The sequence below is a fragment of the Hyla sarda genome, chromosome 2, assembly GCF_029499605.1.
Source record: "Hyla sarda isolate aHylSar1 chromosome 2, aHylSar1.hap1, whole genome shotgun sequence".
Lineage (NCBI taxonomy): Eukaryota > Metazoa > Chordata > Amphibia > Anura > Hylidae > Hyla > Hyla sarda.
The window spans coordinates 397,310,601-397,328,668 of record NC_079190.1 but is presented as its reverse complement, the minus strand read 5'-3'; the positions used below and the strand labels follow the sequence as shown (position 1 = coordinate 397,328,668).

The 18,068-nt window shown below is 41.6% G+C and overlaps 1 protein-coding gene and 1 long non-coding RNA gene across 6 annotated transcripts in view; one reads left to right on the top strand and one right to left on the bottom strand.

Annotated features, from left to right (window-relative positions):
- Nucleotides 1–9,319, bottom strand: part of LOC130356788 (uncharacterized) — a 43,090-nt gene extending 33,771 nt beyond the window's left edge. Inside the window, exon 1 of the long non-coding RNA XR_008888999.1 lies at nucleotides 9,136–9,319. This is a non-coding gene — a long non-coding RNA (uncharacterized LOC130356788). The remainder of the gene's footprint in view (nucleotides 1–9,135) is intronic.
- Nucleotides 1–18,068, top strand: part of SMG6 (SMG6 nonsense mediated mRNA decay factor) — a 260,985-nt gene that overhangs the window by 157,250 nt on the left and 85,667 nt on the right. For all 5 annotated transcript variants that reach the window (XM_056558716.1, XM_056558717.1, XM_056558718.1 and 2 more), the window contains one exon: nucleotides 1,952–2,153. In XM_056558716.1, coding sequence (XP_056414691.1) covers nucleotides 1,952–2,153 — 202 coding nt within the window. The remainder of the gene's footprint in view (nucleotides 1–1,951; nucleotides 2,154–18,068) is intronic.

The window sequence follows — 18,068 nt, the reverse complement described above, 5'->3', positions numbered from 1 at the left end:
TACTCTGCATTGCTGTATATTACAAATATGCATATAATATTAACTGCATTATGTAACATGTTTTTGCAAATGGCAGGTATACCGTACTTTAACCACTAATAATTAGGGGTGTGAATCGCCAAGAATTTGGCGATTCGATTCGAATCGCGATACCAGTGTGGCGATTCGATATATCGCGATATATCGCGATACCGTCTAGGTGACGATACATCGCGATATATCGCCCACCTGGGAGCATTCATAGATCCCAATAGACGCCGCTGTCAGCTTTGACAGCGGCGATCTAGTACTCCGGTGCTCACTTTTCTCATGTTATCCCGTCCGGGCTGCAAAATAAAATAAAACGCACTTTATCTTACCTGCCAACGAGCCCGCGGAGCTCCGGTACAGTCCGGTACAGGTGTTCGGTCCCCGGGCTGTATTCTTCTTACTTCCTGTTAGTCCGGCACGTCACATGGAGCTTCAGCCTGTCACCAGCCGCAGCGATGTCCCGCCTCCGCTGGTGATAGGCTGAAGCTCCATGTGACGTGCCGGACTAACAGGAAGTAAGAAGAATACAGCCCGGGGACCGAACACCTGTACCGGACTGTACCGGAGCTCCGCGGGCTCGTTGGCAGGTAAGATAAAGTGCGTTTTATTAAAAATTCCACATCCCTAAAAGAATCGATTTCAAAAATATTTTGAATCGATTCTGTATCGGCAAATGAAAAATCGCGATTATCGCGAGAATCGATTTTTTTCTTACATCCCTACTAATAATATTTCAGATAGCACAGATTTTTAGTTACACAATGTTTTATTCCCTCTTTAAAAAAACACAAGACTGCAAGCTTCCTGTTGACATAATGGCATTGTGGAAGGTGAGGTGACAGCTTCTCAAATCAGAATGAAGCGGTCATGTAGGTGCTGCCAGAATTCTGTAGGTTGCCCCTGGAAACAGACTACATTTTATGCACATACTGATAACAGTGGGAAGCCAGCAAGAGTGTTGACTGCAACTCTTTGATGGGGATAAAAAGGACACTATACTCTGCATCTCATGTAGATTTTATCCTCTGTTGAATTGCTAAAAGATGAAGAGTTTGTAATAGTTTTATTGCTTTTGAAACAATTGATTGTATATCATCATTTACCTTAATTCTTGAATGTTTTGGGTTTTCCGCATATTCTGATTTATCACAGAGTTAGAGGAGTATATAAAACTTAATAGTAATGGGTAGACATCCCTTGGGAGCCTAAAATAAAATGTTACTAAAACCTTAAAGGGGTACTCTGGTGGAAACATATATATATATTTTTTTAAATCAACTGGTGCCAGAAAGTTAAACAAATTTATAAATTACTTCTATTAAAAAATATTAACCCTTCCAGTAGTTATCAGCTACTGTATGCTCCATAGGAAGTTCTTTGTTTTCTTTTTGAATTTCTTTTCTAGCTGACAACAATGCTCTCTGCTTACACCTCTGTCCATGTCAGGAACTGTCAAGAGTAGGAGCCAATCCCCATTGCAAACCTATCTTGCTCCGGACAGTTTCTAAAATGAACAGAGGTGTCAGCAGAGAGCACTGGGGTCAGACAGAACGGAAATTCAAAAAGAAAAGAACTTCCTCTGTAGTATAAAGCAGCTTATAAGTACTGGAAGGATTAAGATTTTTTAAATAGAAGTAATTTACAAATCTGTTTGAATTTCTGGCACCAGTTGATTTAAAAAAAAAAAATAATAATAATAAAAAAAATGTTTTCCACCGGAGTACCCCTTTAAAATCCTAGTTCATGTGATCAAAGAACAAAGAAATATATTATTTTTATTGTTTCTCAATTCTGTATCAGAAATTAGTGCTGGATTTTCAAACGTTCTGGATCAATGGATTCTAGATTCAAGGGATGTTACAGAATTACATTTATAATTATTTATTTATTTACTAATTAATTTTTTATTTGTCTTCCACAGTCCTGCTCTGGATGTATGGAGTATGTTGGCGGAGTTCTGTAACGCACTGACCTTTGTGAACCAGTCAGAAATACCTCTTTATAAGGACCCGGATGATGACCTATCTCTCCTGATCCTAGAAGAAGACAGACTTCTCTCAGGATTTGTACCTTTACTTGCTGCTCCTCAAGAACCATGTTACGTGGAGAAAACCTCAGACAAGGTCAGTACTGAAAAATTGGCTTTTGTCCTTTTTTTTATATATATTTTTCTTTTCTTACACCGTCCTTTAAGTTCATCTTAACTTATTTTGCCTCTTCCGATTCAATTTGGGAAGTTTATTCGGATGAATACCATTAAGTCATTGATTGAGTGCGCTAAGGGAAAATATTGACCTTTTTTACTACTGACTTCCAGCTCTATGTCATGAGTAAAAAGGTCACTGGTTTCCTTTGGGCACTGTATATGAGTGTGCTTGCACGTGTATGCTGTTTATAGCACATATCTGTCTGACATGTATGTTGTGTTGTATGCATTAGTGGCTTAAGTGCTGCTATACTGTCTAAAGCTGTGTCCGCGCTCTGGCACGCTGAATGTCCCATCACTTCCTCACTTGTTTGAATAAAGCAGCTTGTATTGGCAGCGTTCTCACTTAGCTCCAAATGGTTTGCATCATGCATACCCCCCTCCCCTCCGCTCACCCTCTTCATCCACCACAGAACTCTCATCCAGGATATCTGCCAGGGCTCTTTTTTTTGTCCTTTTTTATTTTTTTTCTAAGAGGAAAGTGATAAATAGCTGACTAGAGAGAAGTAGAAACTGTGTGTGAACTCATTTTTTTTTCTTTTTAAAAATCAAGTTATTCCCTTATGTGACGGCACTGACTGAATCAGTTGCCTTTTTTCTGGCGTGATTTGTATTGGTGCAGCTTGGCTGGCATGCATTGTTTTCTGCTAAGATAAACATTTCGAGAGGGGAGAGAACCAGTCACGTCTTTACGGGAGAAAAACATTCTTATTACATTTACACATGTAAAGTTACTCTCTACTTTAAGGAAACTTTCAAGAAGGACTGACTAACTCTCATGGCCGAAAGCTAATATGCCTTCTCACTTAATTTGTAGTACAAATAATACAATATTGTGGTATTTAACCCCTTCAGGACGGAGCCCATTTTGGCCTTAAGGACCGGAGCGTTTTTTGCACATCTGACCACTGTCACTTTAAACATTAATAACTCTGGAATGCTTTTAGTTATCATTCTGATTCCGAGATTGTTTTTTCGTGACATATTCTACTTTAACATAGTGGTAAATTTTTGTCGATACTTGCATCATTTCTTGGTGAAAAATCCGTAAATTTGATGAAAAATTTGAAAATTTAGCATTTTTCTAACTTTGAAGCTCTCTGCTTGTAAGGAAAATGGATATTACGAATACATTTTTTTTGGTTCACATATACAATATGTCTACTTTATGTTTGCATCATAAAATTGACGTGTTTTTACTTTTGGAAGACACCAGAGGGCTTCAACGGTCAGCAGCAATTTTCCGATTTTTCACAAAATTTTCAAACTCAGTATTTTTCAGGGACCAGTTCAGGTTTGAAGTGGATTTGAAGGGTCTTCATATTAGAAATACCCCATAAATGACCCCATTATAAAAACTACACCCCCCAAAGTATTCAAAATGACATTCAGTCAGCGTTTTAACCCTTTAGGTGTTTCACACGAATAGCAGCAAAGTGAAGGAGAAAATTCACAATCTTCATTTTTTACACTCACATGTTCTTGTAGACCCAATTTTTGAATTTTTACAAGGGGTAAGAGGACAAAATTTTTACTTGTATTTGTAGCCCAATTTCTCTCGAGTAAGCACATATCTCATATGTCTATGTAAAGTGTTCGGCGGGCGCAGTAGAGGGCTCAGAAGGGAAGGAGCGACAAGGGGATTTTGGAGAGTACGTTTTTCTGAAATGGTTTTTGGGGGGCATGTTACCTTTAGGAAGCCCTTATGGTGCCAGAACAGCAAAAAAAAACCACATGGCATACCATTTTGGAAACTAGACCCCTCGGGGAATGTAACATGGGATAAAGTGAACCTTAACACCCCACAGGTGTTTCACGATTTTTGCAAATGTAAAAAAAAAATAAAAAATTTTACCTAAAATGCTTGTTTTCCCAAAAATTTTTTATTTTTAAAAAGGGTAATAGCAGAAAATACCCCTAAAAATTTGAAGCCCAATTTCTCCCGATTCAGAAAACACCCCATATGGGGGTGAAAAGTGCTCTGCTGGCGCACTACAGGTCTCAGAAGAGAAGGAGTCACATTTGGCTTTTTGAACGCAAATTTTGCTCTGGGGGCATGCCGCATTTAGGAAGCCCCTATGGTGCCAGGATAGCAAAAAAACCCACATGGCATATCATTTTGGAAACTAGACCCCTCGGGGAACGTAACAAGGGGTTAAGTGAACCTTTATACCCCACAGGTGTTTCACGACTTTTGCATATGTAAAAAAAATTTTTTTTTTAACCTAAAATGCTTGTTTTCCCAAAAATTTTAGCTTTTTAAAAAGGGTAAAAGCAGAAAATACCCCCCAAAATTTGTAACACAAATTCTCCCGAGTACGGCGATACCCCATATGTGACCCTAAACTGTTGCCTTGAAATACGACAGGGCTCCAAAGTGAGAGCGCCATGCGCATTTGAGGCCTAAATTAGGGATTGCATAGGGGTGGACATAGGGGTATTCTACGCCAGTGATTCCCAAACAGGGTGCCTCCAGCTGTTGCAAAACTCCCAGCATGCCTGGACAGTCAACGGCTGTCCGACAATACTGGGAGTTGTTTTGCAACAGCTGGAGGCTCCGTTCTGGAAACAGTGGCGTACCAGACGTTTTTCATTTTTATTGGGGAGGGGAGGGGGGCTGTGTAGGGGTATGTGTTTATGTAGTGTTTTTTACTTTTTATTTTATTTTTTGTGTTAGTGTAGTGTAGTGTTTTTAGGGTACAGTCGCACGGGCGGGGGGTTCACAGTAGTTTCTCGCTGGCAATTTGAGCTGCAGCAGAAAGTTTGCGGCAGCTCAAATTAGCAGTCAGATACTTACTGTAATCCTCCGCCCATGTGAGTGTACCCTGTACGTTCACATTGGGGGGGGGACATCCAGCTGTTGCATAACTACAACTCCCAGCATGCCCGTTGGCTGTCGGTGACTGCTGAGAGTTGCAGTTTTGCAACAACTGTAGGCACACTGGTTATGTATCACTGAGTTTGTGACCTAACTCAGTGTTTCACAACCAGTGTACCTCCAGCTGTTGCAAAACTACAACTCCCAGCATGTACGGTGCATGGTGTACGGTGACTGCTGAGAGTTGTAGTTTGCAACAGCTGGAGGCACACCGGTTGTGAAACACTGAGTTAGGTAAAAAAAAACTCTGAGTTTCACAACCAGTGCGCCTTCAGCTGTTGCAAAACTACAACTCTCAGCAGTCACCGACAGCCAACGGGCATGCTGGGAGTTGTAGTTATGCAACCAGCAGATGCACCACTACAACTCCCAGCATGCACTTTAGCTGTTTGTGCAAGCTGGGAGTTGTAGTTAGACAACAGCTGAAGGTACACTTTTCCATAGAAAGAATGTGCCTCCAGCTGTTGCAAAACCATAAGTCCCAGCATGCCCATAAGGAAATGCTGGGAGTTGTGGTGGTCTGCCTCCTGCTGTTGCATAACTACAGCTCCCAGCATGCCCTTTTTGCATGCTGGGAGCTGTTGCTAAGCAACAGCAGGAGGCTGTCACTCACCTCCAACAATCCAGACGCTGCAGGTCAGTCCCGCCGCCCAGCTGCTCCTGGGGCCCCGATCCCAACAGGGGTGCCGTGGATCGGGGTCCCCAGCACCCGGGGTGCACGTCCCGCTCACGTCCTCCAGAAGAGGGGCGGAGCGGGTGCGGGAGTGACACCCGCAGCAGGCGCCCTGATTGGTCGGCCGGTAATCCGGACGACGAATCAGGGCGATCGTGAGGTGGCACCAGTGCCACCTCACCCCTGCAGGCTCTGGCTGTTCGGGGCCGTCAGAGACTGCCCCGAACAGCCAGTAATTCCGGGTCACCGGAGACCCGATTGACCTGGAATCGCCGCAGATCGCTGGACTGAATTGTCCAGCGATCTGCGGCGATCGCCGACATGGGGGGGCATAATGACCCCCCTGGGCGATATGCCGGGATGCCTGCTGAACGATTTCAGCAGGCATCTGGCTCCGGTCCCCAACCGGCTAGCGGTGGGGGCCGGAATTCCCACGGGCGTATGGATACGCCCTCGGTCCTTAAGGACTCGGGATTCAGGGCGTATCCATACGCCCTATGTCCTGAAGAGGTTAAAGAGTATCTGTCACCAAACTAAACTTTTAATATATTGTTCCTTATGTGATAAGACACTTTGCTATTTACTATTTATTTAACTCTTCACCTTTATATGTTTTTAATGTGATTGAAAAACGGCCACCAGGAGGCTCTCTTCTGTTCCCTGCGGAAGTCAAACAGTTAGTTTGGTCTCCTCCAGGCCTGGCAGGAGACCAAACTCAGGAAGTGGGTGCGGGTCCTGGCGAGGCACAGCTCTTGCAGGCTTCAGGGACATTGCGCCTGCTGGGGAACGTCCACTTTCTCCTGCTGGGAGCTCACACAATGTGAGCAAGGGAAAGGTATCATACACAGCTTTCTAAAGCTCAGAAAAATTTTTAAGAACAGGATGGGTGTTAGTAGTTAGGGAATATAATCTGAATTAGTTTAGAAAATATGGTTTGATGATAGGCACACATTAAAGGATCAATAAGCCTATTTCTTTATGCATATGGCTCTATTGTGGCAGAGATATATCCAACTATAAGTATTGCTTCTATGATGTATATGTCCATACAGCATATTTTACTGACCATAAAGATAGCTTTCATCTGAATACCAGTTCTGCCAACAGCTATCTGTCCTGATCCCCCCCCCCCCCCCCCACCTCACCTCACCTCAGTGTACATGAGGGCTCTTTATAGCCAAGCATGAATGTGTTCTAAATTGAAAAAGGTGAAGAGATCAGATGCCAGACACCATTGGTGGCGGCATAGCGTAGTCATGTATGCTCACTACTGCTCCATTCTAACTCTATGGAGAAGATACAGCGCTTGGCTATTTCAGTTTTCAGACCCCTACCGATCAGACACTTATGACCTCTTCTGTCTACCCTCCCAAATCTGCTAATAACACTACCACATTTGTATGTACATATTTCTGGAGGTTTCCAAAAAGTGAAATATGAAATCATACTGTCATTTTGGGTTTTTTATTCCTCTAATTCCATTCAAGAACAGCCTAAGCCTATAATGGCTGTGCAGCAAAGGGAGATGGGATAGTTTTGGTTTGAATTCCCATTGAAGCCATACCAGACGGTGATAAAGTTTAGTAATTCATAGTAATAATTATTTATTGCTATGAAACTTGGCAGAGGAACAGGGAAATATTACTTAATATTAGTTTGGGAGGGGCCACTGTAATTATGAAGCTAAAAGGTCGCAGGCAAGTTCCTACTTTACGCCGGGGCTCCCTTTACACAATTGCTGGTTGGTATAGTAAAATCTTCACTTTGCTCTGTTATATTGGGAAAGTTACACGTAATCTATTGCATGTTGACTGCTTGTGAATTTTTCCCATCGGCTCAGTTAAGGACAATAAAATTACCAGGTCAATCCTAAAGGGGTTTTCCAAAATTAGAAAAACATAGCTGGTTTCTTCCAAAAAATAAACAGCGCTACGGTTGTTCTCAGCTTGTGTGTGGTATTGCAGCTCAGTTCTATTTAATGGGACTAAGTTGTAATAGCACACACAACCTGGGGACAGGTGTGGCGCAGTTTTTTTTTTTTTTTTTTTTGGGGGGGGGAACAAAGCTGCCATATTGTTCTAGTCCTGGATAACACCTGTAATGTGTAAAATACAGACTTCTAGCCTTTCTGTGTCATCTTCAGGATTAAGGACTACATCTGGAGACCTCCATAGATCTGCTTTCACATCTCCATTTTTTTTGTCCGGGGTTAATGTGGAAGCATCACTGGGCTTGAGCTCTGCTGGAGTTTTTCCTCAGGAGTAGCACTGCCTTATATTGAGCCGTCCATAATGCTCCCTTGTTAAAGTCAATATTTTGTTTGAAAAAAAAAAAATGAAAAAGAGCAAAGCTGCAGAAGGATCTCCCCGAGGCAGCGTCTGACCGAGCAAACTCCTCAACTGCTGCTCCAATCTGGATATTTCATTTTCAACTTTTCTTGGCTGTGGAGTGAGATTAAGGGGAATACTCTTTCCCCAGATAACCATCCGTTCAGGACTGGGAACGTGTGGATTAAAACCAGACGTTGTGTGATTAATACCTCAGCTTATGGGGTGAGACACTACTTCCTAAAAGCAGAAAGAGGGGAGTGCCTGAGGGCAAAGTGTGTATTATTTGCCTATGCTTGGTTGTAGTGTAAAGTATTTCATTCTTTCTTTCCCAATATACTACCTTGAAATAGTATTTTGTCCTAAAAAACATACAAGAGCATGCTGAGGCTAAGTTCACATCAGTGTTGTACTCTATGCTGCCGGATGTATGTTTTAGCTTTTCTTTTTTTTTGTGCCGAAGGTTCTCATTGACTTTGGGATCCGTCAGGTTTTCATCAAGTGTCCACTGTATCGCAGGAATTGAGCGGAGAAAAAATTTCTTCTTGCAGTATTTTTTTTTTTACTTTGCTGAAGTCCCGTAGGTTATATGAACTTAGCCAGTGGAGCTCTTTTTTAATGGAGCACAAGGATGATGTGAACTCTGCCTTAATAATTTTTTTTTTTTATTGTATAAACTTTCGAGGCGAAACCCATAGAGCTTAGGTCTTTGAATTGGGCAACCTCTGCCCAAGAAAAATGTTTCTGCCAGGATACTCATATGATACATTATGGAGGTTGCTGTTTGTAAGAACATTGGTTACAGTTCTCATTGGTGCTCCATGCCCCCTTAGCTCTTATTGCCTATCTTTTGTCTTAGATTAGTGTCTTGAATATGCATCTCCCAATACAAGCCACAGTGTTTGGATCCCCTATGCTACACTAACAGCTGTTCCTACAGATTTGCCTCTGTCACATGTTTCAGGAATATAAAAGCACGGTTACTGTCAAATAGATGTTGGTTTATGTATACATTGCATACCTTTAATTTAAGCTGTTGTTGTCTTTTATTGGGACTCATAGTGCCAAAAAGGCTTGGCCGTGGGTTCGCTGTACTCCCTGGCTACGACATCAGGCCTGCTCTGGCTTCTGACTGTGCTTGCAAAGCTTTTACTAGAGGCAGGGAGCAAGCTCTGCAATCCCTATTCTCAGTGCATGGGCAGGATTTCAACATGGTTTGCCAATGGCAGACGAGTCGTGTGTATTAATCAAAGAAGGAGTGAGCGTGACATCACAGGACAGAGGTATTGCGGCTCAAGAGCACAGCAGACCCCCAAGTCACAAGGCTCCGTGCTGGAAGCCAAGCCATGTACATCACTCTTGCAGAGCAGGGAGAGGTGGGTTGGAGACCTACATGCTGAAGCTCGGCACTGCCTCTATGACACTTAAAGGGGCTATCCACCATAAGGTGATTTTAGTATGTACCTGCCAGACAGGAATGGACGTGCTTAAGAAGGATCTGCGCTTGTCTTGGGGCTAAATTGCTATGTTGTGAGATTTTCTACTCTTTGCCTACAAATCCCATAATTCCATTTTCCTCTCTCCCACACATCAGCCACCCCACCCACTGAAACATAAAATAGCTGCATCCATTCAAAAGACCTGTGTTTTTCAATGAGGGTGCCTACAGCCTACAATTTAGTTGCAGATTGATCTCTCTCCCACCAATCGGTCGCATTAAAAATGTAATATTGTTATTGTTAAAAATAAATATTGGGGTAAAAATCTCATAAGAATGGTGAGACCACTGTCACAAACAAGTACAGACACTATATTATGATATGAACTTCACTAACTTTACAGCCCCTGTAGCATAGTCAAATAAAAAAAAAATCCTGGAATACCCCTTTAAGCTTAGAAGAAAAGCATGATTGTATAACTTTGCAATCAGCAAGAGACAGGTAATATTATTTTTATCTCTGTTATCATAATGTAGAGCCAACAGATTTCCTTTTAAATTAAAAGTATATTCATTTGCTCAGAAGTCAGAGATTGGGGTATATGTCCATTCTGCTTTCTAGCTCCCCATGCTGAGTACCTACAGCTAGATCATTTTTGCAGAAATATGTACAGAATGGTTGAAAGTTGATCTAAACACTATCAAGCTCCCAAACACACCGAAGCTTAGGTCCAGGTAGAAATAACCCAATCCTCTTAATAAACCAAAATTATTATAAAACACTATGGCCCTGATTTATCAAAATGTTTTTGAGAGAGAAACTGGAGAGATGTTGCCCCCAGCAACCAATCACAACTCAGCTTTCACTTTACTAGTTGCCTATACCATGGACACTCACAATAACTAGTCATACAGCGCCATTTTGTTCTATTCCAGTGCTTGGTCATTTGATCACCAGTCTGACACTCGAAATCTTCCAGTGTCTAATGGTTACAACAGAGTGTCAGACTCCTTGACTTGTGGACTACAAGATGACATGATCACCGACCAGATCCCTCCTACTAGATCCCAGATCCCACTCCTCCCAGCTGCATCTGCTATCTCTATGGGATCAAGATTTTTAATAGTTATACACCTCTGCTTTTTTTTCTGTTTTTGTGGGAATTTTTTTCCCAAATCATGGCAAAAATTAAGATTGTACTGCAATTGTGCAAAATATGGTAAAAACATGTAATTTGTTACCATGATTTTAGAAAATTGTTGCGAAAAAAGCTAAAATGCGGTAAAACTGTGTGAAAATTGCTATGTAAATTCAACATGTGAACACAGCCTACAACGTCCTATTTTTGTTGTAAAACACCAAAATTGTGATTATTAGGCAAATCGCTTTCTCCTTATGGCGATATATCTCTAAACTCAATTTGAGAAAGTAAACACGTGAAATCTGCACAATGTGAATTGACCTGGGTGACCCCCAGCACTAGCAGCCTGATGAAATGACCAGCTGTATTAACCAAATGCTTCTTTAAGATATGAAAGCTGAGCTGTGATTGGTTGTTACAGGGAAAAATCTCTCTCCAACACTTTTTGATAAATCAGGCTGTATAAGTGAATGTAACCACATGTAGATGTGCCCAGTGTACTGTCATTCTGTATTGTCCTCCACCCGTTGGCTTCTGGTCTGGTAAAGGGCCAGTGCATACAATGTGCCTATGACTTTAGCCAATGCTAAACTGCCCAAGACTTTGTACAGACCCTTCACTCTGTGCCTCGGCAGTAAGGTCTTTTAGGTTTCTGAGTCTGCAGAGGTGCTTGTTGCAGTTCTCTTTGGTATTGATCAGTCTTATATTGATTGCCATGTCACCTTATTTGCAGCCAGACTTGAACTCTTTTCATTTGCTTATGCCCTAACTCTTCCTGCCTTGACCTTTGCTCCCTTTGAACAAGATTTCTGCCTTCATTCTGTGATTGGATGACCAGCTTTTTCTGACTCCAGGGGTAGCAACCTGGAGATTTTGTCTGTAATAGTACCAACCCCCTTGCAAGGGTTAAGAGTGAAGAATGCGCAATCCCTTAGACTCCACTCCCTGGTTTATCCTGAAGCCAAACCCATTAGCGACCCAGTGGGTCCACATCTCCTTTTGGCCTTATTACCGTATGAAACTGTATTTATTATGGTCACAAAGGTTTGTTAATGCCAGGACATATAAAACATATGCTGACTGTCATCAATTACTTTGCAATTGTCTGGTTTTCATCAGAATTCCTCTATATAATAATTGTTTTGTAAAAAAAAAATGTATAAGAAGGTTGACAGAAAATTGACGCTTTAGCCGTTTTATTAACAGTTTGACTTTTTTGTTTTTTTAGAACACTTTTAGTGATGATACAATAGACCGCATTTGGTTTAGGAAAATGGCTGGCCACAATTTTTTTTTTTTTTTACAATTAATAAAAATAAACTTACATGTGAAGGACTGGTCTGCCCGACAGGTTATTTGAATGGTAGCCAATATTGGTATGTGGTTTCCAGATGAGATATGAAGAGAATCGGTACATTTTGATGTCTGATTCCTTTATCATACCCACTCTTCCCTTAGGAAATAAGAACCTGTCTGTGCAGGTGTGAGGCTGCTTGAAGCCACATGAGCCCTGCAAAATGCCTGAGGAAAACGCAGCAGATGACAGTGGAGGAGTGTTAAGTGGAATGTGGAGCAGGCCTGAGAGCACAGCACTTTCAGCCTCTGTCACAACCGCCAGCTGGGGCTCGTCCCATGCATCCATCAGATCCAGCTCTGTAGATTCTTCTTCAGCGTTCTTATTCTGACAAGTTGTAACAGAGACCACTCTGCACCCACCTCCCTGCTTTCCTCCTTTCAACCTGCAGGAATCAGCACCTGTGGTAATCTCACCTTGCAAGCAAACGCAGTCCTAAGGGGGGCCTCCTAGAGTCTGCATACTTTAGAGTGGCTGCTCGTCACTCCCCTGTCAGATATATTCTGTATGGTAAGAACAGATAATAGGAGCTGTACGATACTTTTAATATTTATCCAAAACAATATTGTGAGAGGTCATTGTGCAGATGTTGTGCAATCACGGTAAACGGTTACAGGCCTTATCTCCATAGACATGCAGTTGGTTTCTTAGATATTCAATGCTTAGAAGAAGCATTCTGTTTCAATCTGTACGACAGGAAACAAGAAAAATGGTTTATTCATTGTACTTTGTTTTTGAGTCCACTATATATACATATATATATATATATATATATATATATATATATATATACACACATACATATTTATAGTTCTCCACCCATCCACCTATACTAGTTTATGAGCCAAGCTGGTGAATGGGCACACGATTAATTACTAAGCTTTTAATGTTGGCAGCAGTCTTTCGAAGATCTTCGAGGAACAAGTTTTTCTTAATCTGCCTAGATGAGAAATCTAAAGGAGAGAAGTTTACAGGTAATTCCCTGCCTTGGGGGATGACAGGAGCCGTGTGAATGACAGCTTCCCTTATTAATGTCCGCTACAGCTGGTACGCTGCCAGTTTGTGCTGGCAGCTTTCCAATGTACAGTCGCTTTTCAGCCAGGTGCGAAGCGTCTTTGCCTTTTCTTGCAGGAAGCCTACAGTGTTGCCCTCAGCCATTACCAAGGATGCTGTTCTAAAGGTGGAGCTGTCTACTGTATATGCTGAAGGAAAGAGTCATTATATTTAAGCTCTGTAGCTTTCGGCAATTAAATCTGAATATTGTTATTTTAAAAATGGCATTTAAAAAAAAATATATATATATATAATTTTTGACTTGTTATAGATCGTTGTTAAAGATTTGGTCAGTCAGGGTCTGAGTGCCAGGTCTCTCACCAATCAATAGAACAAGCTGGTAGAATTGTTTAGCTAAATACATCTCTCTTTCTCCGCAGGAGAGTGACTCTCTAGAAATGTCTGTTGAGCCCATCTCCTGCAGTGAGGGGAGAGAATCACTTAGCTAAGCACATCTCCCTGCTCGTTCTAGTGATCTGTTGGGGTCTTAACACTGAAACCCAGTTTAAAATGTTTTTTTTGTCTGTTTTTAAACCTGCATGGTTTTGTTATATGAATTTTTTATCGCCCTCTCCATTTTAGGGGGCGAAATCAGAACTGGGTTCCTTACATTGCATATTTATTAGGCTTTTATAGATAGCATGTGGAGATGGAAGGGGATACTGATGCACTGGCTTTGCAAGGCACTGCTTTTAAAGGGGTACTCCACCCTGACATCTTATCCCCTATCCAAGATGTCTGATTATGGAGTGGTTTGGCCGATGGGACCCCCAGTGAATTTCGGGCCAGCGCCACAGTGTTATGAATACGGAAGCTCTATGTGACGTCACGCCACGCCCGCTCCATTCATGTCTATGAGAGGGGGAGTGATAGCTAGTACATAGACGTGACGCCTCCTCCCATAGACATGAATATAGGGGGCGTGACGCCTGTGGTCTCCCATCATCCATGCACAGCAACCCTTCATGATCAGACATCTTATCCCCTATTCTTTGGATAGAGGGATAAGATGTCTTGTGGTGGAGTACCCCTTTAAGCAGAAGTAAAAGCAACAGCAGCACACCAAGGAAGGGGCTTACACTAAGCAATGAACTGCAGCTGAGATGACTTGGGGGCCTTGATTTACCTTTTAGGATCAGTAAGGATCATCTGGAGGATGGAGACAGGCTCACAGATTGCAAGTACACGCCTCAGACTTTCTCCCTCTCTCTTGCACCCAGCACTATCTAAGCCTTGTCCCCACTTCATATGTTCCAATCTGGTCTCTCTGTTACTAAAACCAGACTGAGCCTAACTCCAGGCAGTAAACAGCAGACTACAGGGAAGTGAGGCACCTAATGGCTAAGACTTTAGAGCTTTTTCTTTCTGGGATAAGGAGTCCTTCTTTGGTAAATAATGATTTACATGTGGATGGAAGTTGATTGAAACATCAGTGACCATTTAAATAATACGTTTCTAAGACATGTTATACCGAAAGGGGTCTTGCTTTACTGTTTTATTGTCAATGCAATCATTCATCCATTTGTAGGAAGGGGAAGGAATCTTTTTAGTTTTGGTCTAAACCTTCCCGTGATGTTAAGAGTCAGCATTGGCTCTTAGGTCAGATATTCTTACACTGGCAGAAGCCTTTCTCGATCTGTTACCGACCACAAACAAGCAGCTTGCCAACACCAGGCCTTCTTCTCAGCACCCTCATTACCGGCCCAGACTTAAAGGCATCACTCCTTTATTAGGCAGGGAAACTTTAGAGGCCTGACTTTGAAGTCTGCTGATTAAACATTTTAGAATGAAGACGTTTAGTCAGCTCCAGTAATCGTATTCCTTCTCTCCTATGGTCTTGTGTCACTTTGTAGCCAATGCAAACCACTTTTGCTCCATGCTGTGACCAGCATTTTACCAGTCAGCTAATCTCTTTTCACTTTCTGAGAATTTGTTTGGTCTGTACCTCAGATTGATGCAAACACCATAAAAAACACAGATCGTTTGGTGATTTTCCTGCATTAGAGACTTGCAATAATGAAATAGTATGTATCTACTGCTTTACCTTCGTATCTGTTCAACCCCCTGAGTCCATTACAGAAAAGCTTAGGGAAGTTACATGAATGTCAACTAACATGATATTGATGCAAATAGCAGCATTGTTGTTCACTCTGCTCTTTTTGAGGGTGATGGGGATTAGTATTGCTTTTATTATTCCTAAGCATTTCCATTCATTTTTCATTTTTTTGACGGGACCAGCATTTCTCCAATAACAATCATACCGCACACCAACTTTTCTTTTTATCAAGCGGGTTACCACTTAGGTCCTATTCACACTACCATTGTCACACAGTAGATTGATAGCCGTCGGGGCTGCCGGGGTGAATAGCGGGAGAAAAACAGCTGGCACCATCTTTTTCTCCTGCTGGACCCCATTGGCCATAATGGGGTCTATCGGAACCTGCTGTTGCCCATTGCGCCGCGCCAAAATGACGTCCGTCAAACTCAAAAAAAAAAAGTTTGACAGCCATTCTTGACGGTGCGCAACGGCAGTGTGAAACAAGCCTTACATGGTTCATGTTCTTAATGACAGCTTTCCTATGGCGATTTCTACTGTGCTTTGTAATTTAAAAGTAAAAGTTAGAGCAAAATTACAGCCTTGGTATTCATTATAGAGACAACATAAAAGTATTAAACAGGCTTTTTAACTGTACACTACAAATGTTAGAAGTGATTTCCATTGTTGTCACATTAGATGTTGTGTCCCTTATGTGCTCGATAAAGGTACTTCGTGATTGATCTTTCCACTAAGGTAAAAGGTTGACTCATCTCTGCAGACCAGCCTTTCAGTGAATTTGTCCGCTTCCAATCGGCCCTGCACTTGGCTTGCATCCTCTTCCCTTTTTTCTCAAATCTTTGGGTGACTTTTCTCATGACATTAACACTTGAATGTTTTGAATAACCTCACCTATAAAAATGTGAAATGCAGTTTCTATGTGGAGCACATTTACCAAGTTGGTTTGGAACGTTTTGCTGTACTGTCACAACTGACACCGTTCGCAGTTCCAACATGCTAGAAGCTGTTTCGTGCTTTGATGTCACCATCTTATATCACACGATGTACACACATTTCGAATTTGGCTCTAGAAAATAAACATTGTGCTGTGATTGGTTGCTATGGGCAACTAAGCCAGTTTTTTTTTTTTTTTTTGTCACTGGCCATTTACTTTGACTACTGGCCTTTACTTTTGCACCATCAACAGTCACTGATCAGGACACTGCTTTTCTTCTCCTAACAATCTTTCTTCCAGAAGGGGGCTTCATCAGAAAAAAATACAGGGATTGGACTGCAGAGGACTGGGGTAAAGTTTTATTTTTTCTGATGAAGCCCTATTCAGCCTGTTTGGGACATCTGGAAGAAAGATTGTCTGGAGAAGAAAGGATGAGCGCTACCATGATGAGCTACGTGTCATGCCAACAGTAATGCCTCCTGAGGCCTCTTTTAATCCAACATAGCGGGCTCACTTACACTTTTTCCTCAGAATACTGCTATATATATATATATATATATATATATATATATATATATATATATATACACATATATACATACACACACACACATACACACACACATATACATACACACATATACATAGAATGGTATCTAAATATCCTCCAAGTACCACATCTTCTAATACATTTTCTACCATGTTGGAGTGCCATGTCACAAGGCAAAAGGGATAACTTAGGCAATGTCAATGTGAACCTAGCCTAACTGGCTAGGTGAACAAAACATTAAATGGATTAGAAAATAATGGGCTGCCATCAGTCAGGATTTGGCCCAGAAGCTGATATCCAGGATTGACCTTGACAATGGCTCTAAAAGGCAGTTTGACACTGTAAATATGGAGTCTTTTCAGTAAAAGTTTAAACACCTATGAAATGCTTATTGCTTTACTTCAGTTTATCATATAAACATCTGACTAAAAGATCTAAAAACGCTAAAGCAGCAAACTTTGTGAAAACCAAAATTTGTGTCAGTCTCAAAACTTTTGGCCATGACTGTACGTGTATAAATATACATGTACACGTCCACAGTGTCCTTGATGCCAGGGTTGGATCAGTAATACATGGTACATATTAGTTTCTAATGGTGCAAAACAGGAAAAGCAGGGTGTCCCAGGGCATGGTAGCGGATGCACTGAGGAAATACAATGATGGCACAGAAAAATGTTCTATTTGGGATGTGCCAAGAGGTCATGTGAAGGCTAATATAATAAGATGTCATGTCCATTGTCACATTTACTCTGAGAGGAAATGAGCTGGTCTGATGATATGGAAGGTATATTGAAGCAAATAAGGAAGCTGTAAGTGGTGAAGAGTGAAGATGAGGGATGTTATATGGGTGTTAAAAAAAAAATGAAAATAAAAATCAGATCTGGACGTGTCCTGGATATGTTTTTACCATGTGTATGCTTGCTGTAGAAGTTATGGCTATAGAAATGAGCTATTAGTACATGTTTCCATGTGTACAGCCAGCCTTATAACTGTGGACAGGTAATAAAATACAACTGTTGTTAAAGGGGGTTCTACACCATAAGGTGATTTTAGTACGTACCTGGCAGACAGTAATCGGCATGCTTAGGAAGGATCTGCGCTTGTCTTGGGGCTAAATGGCTATGTTGTGAGATTACCATAACACTGTGGCTAGCTTTTTGTGAACTGGTATTTCCTGTTTGACTTATTTTTTACTACAAATCCTACAATTCCATTTTCCCCCCTCCCACACATCGTTACCCCACCCATTGAAACAAAAATGAGCTGCATCCATTCAAAAGACCTGTGGTTTTCAATCTGGGTGCCTACAGCTGTTGCATTAGTTGCAGATTGATCCCTCTCCCACCAAGCGATCCCTCCACCTATTGAAGCAGACAGGCTTCCTGTCATCAGCTGACTAGTGAGTCAGGGTCTCGGCCACATTGCAA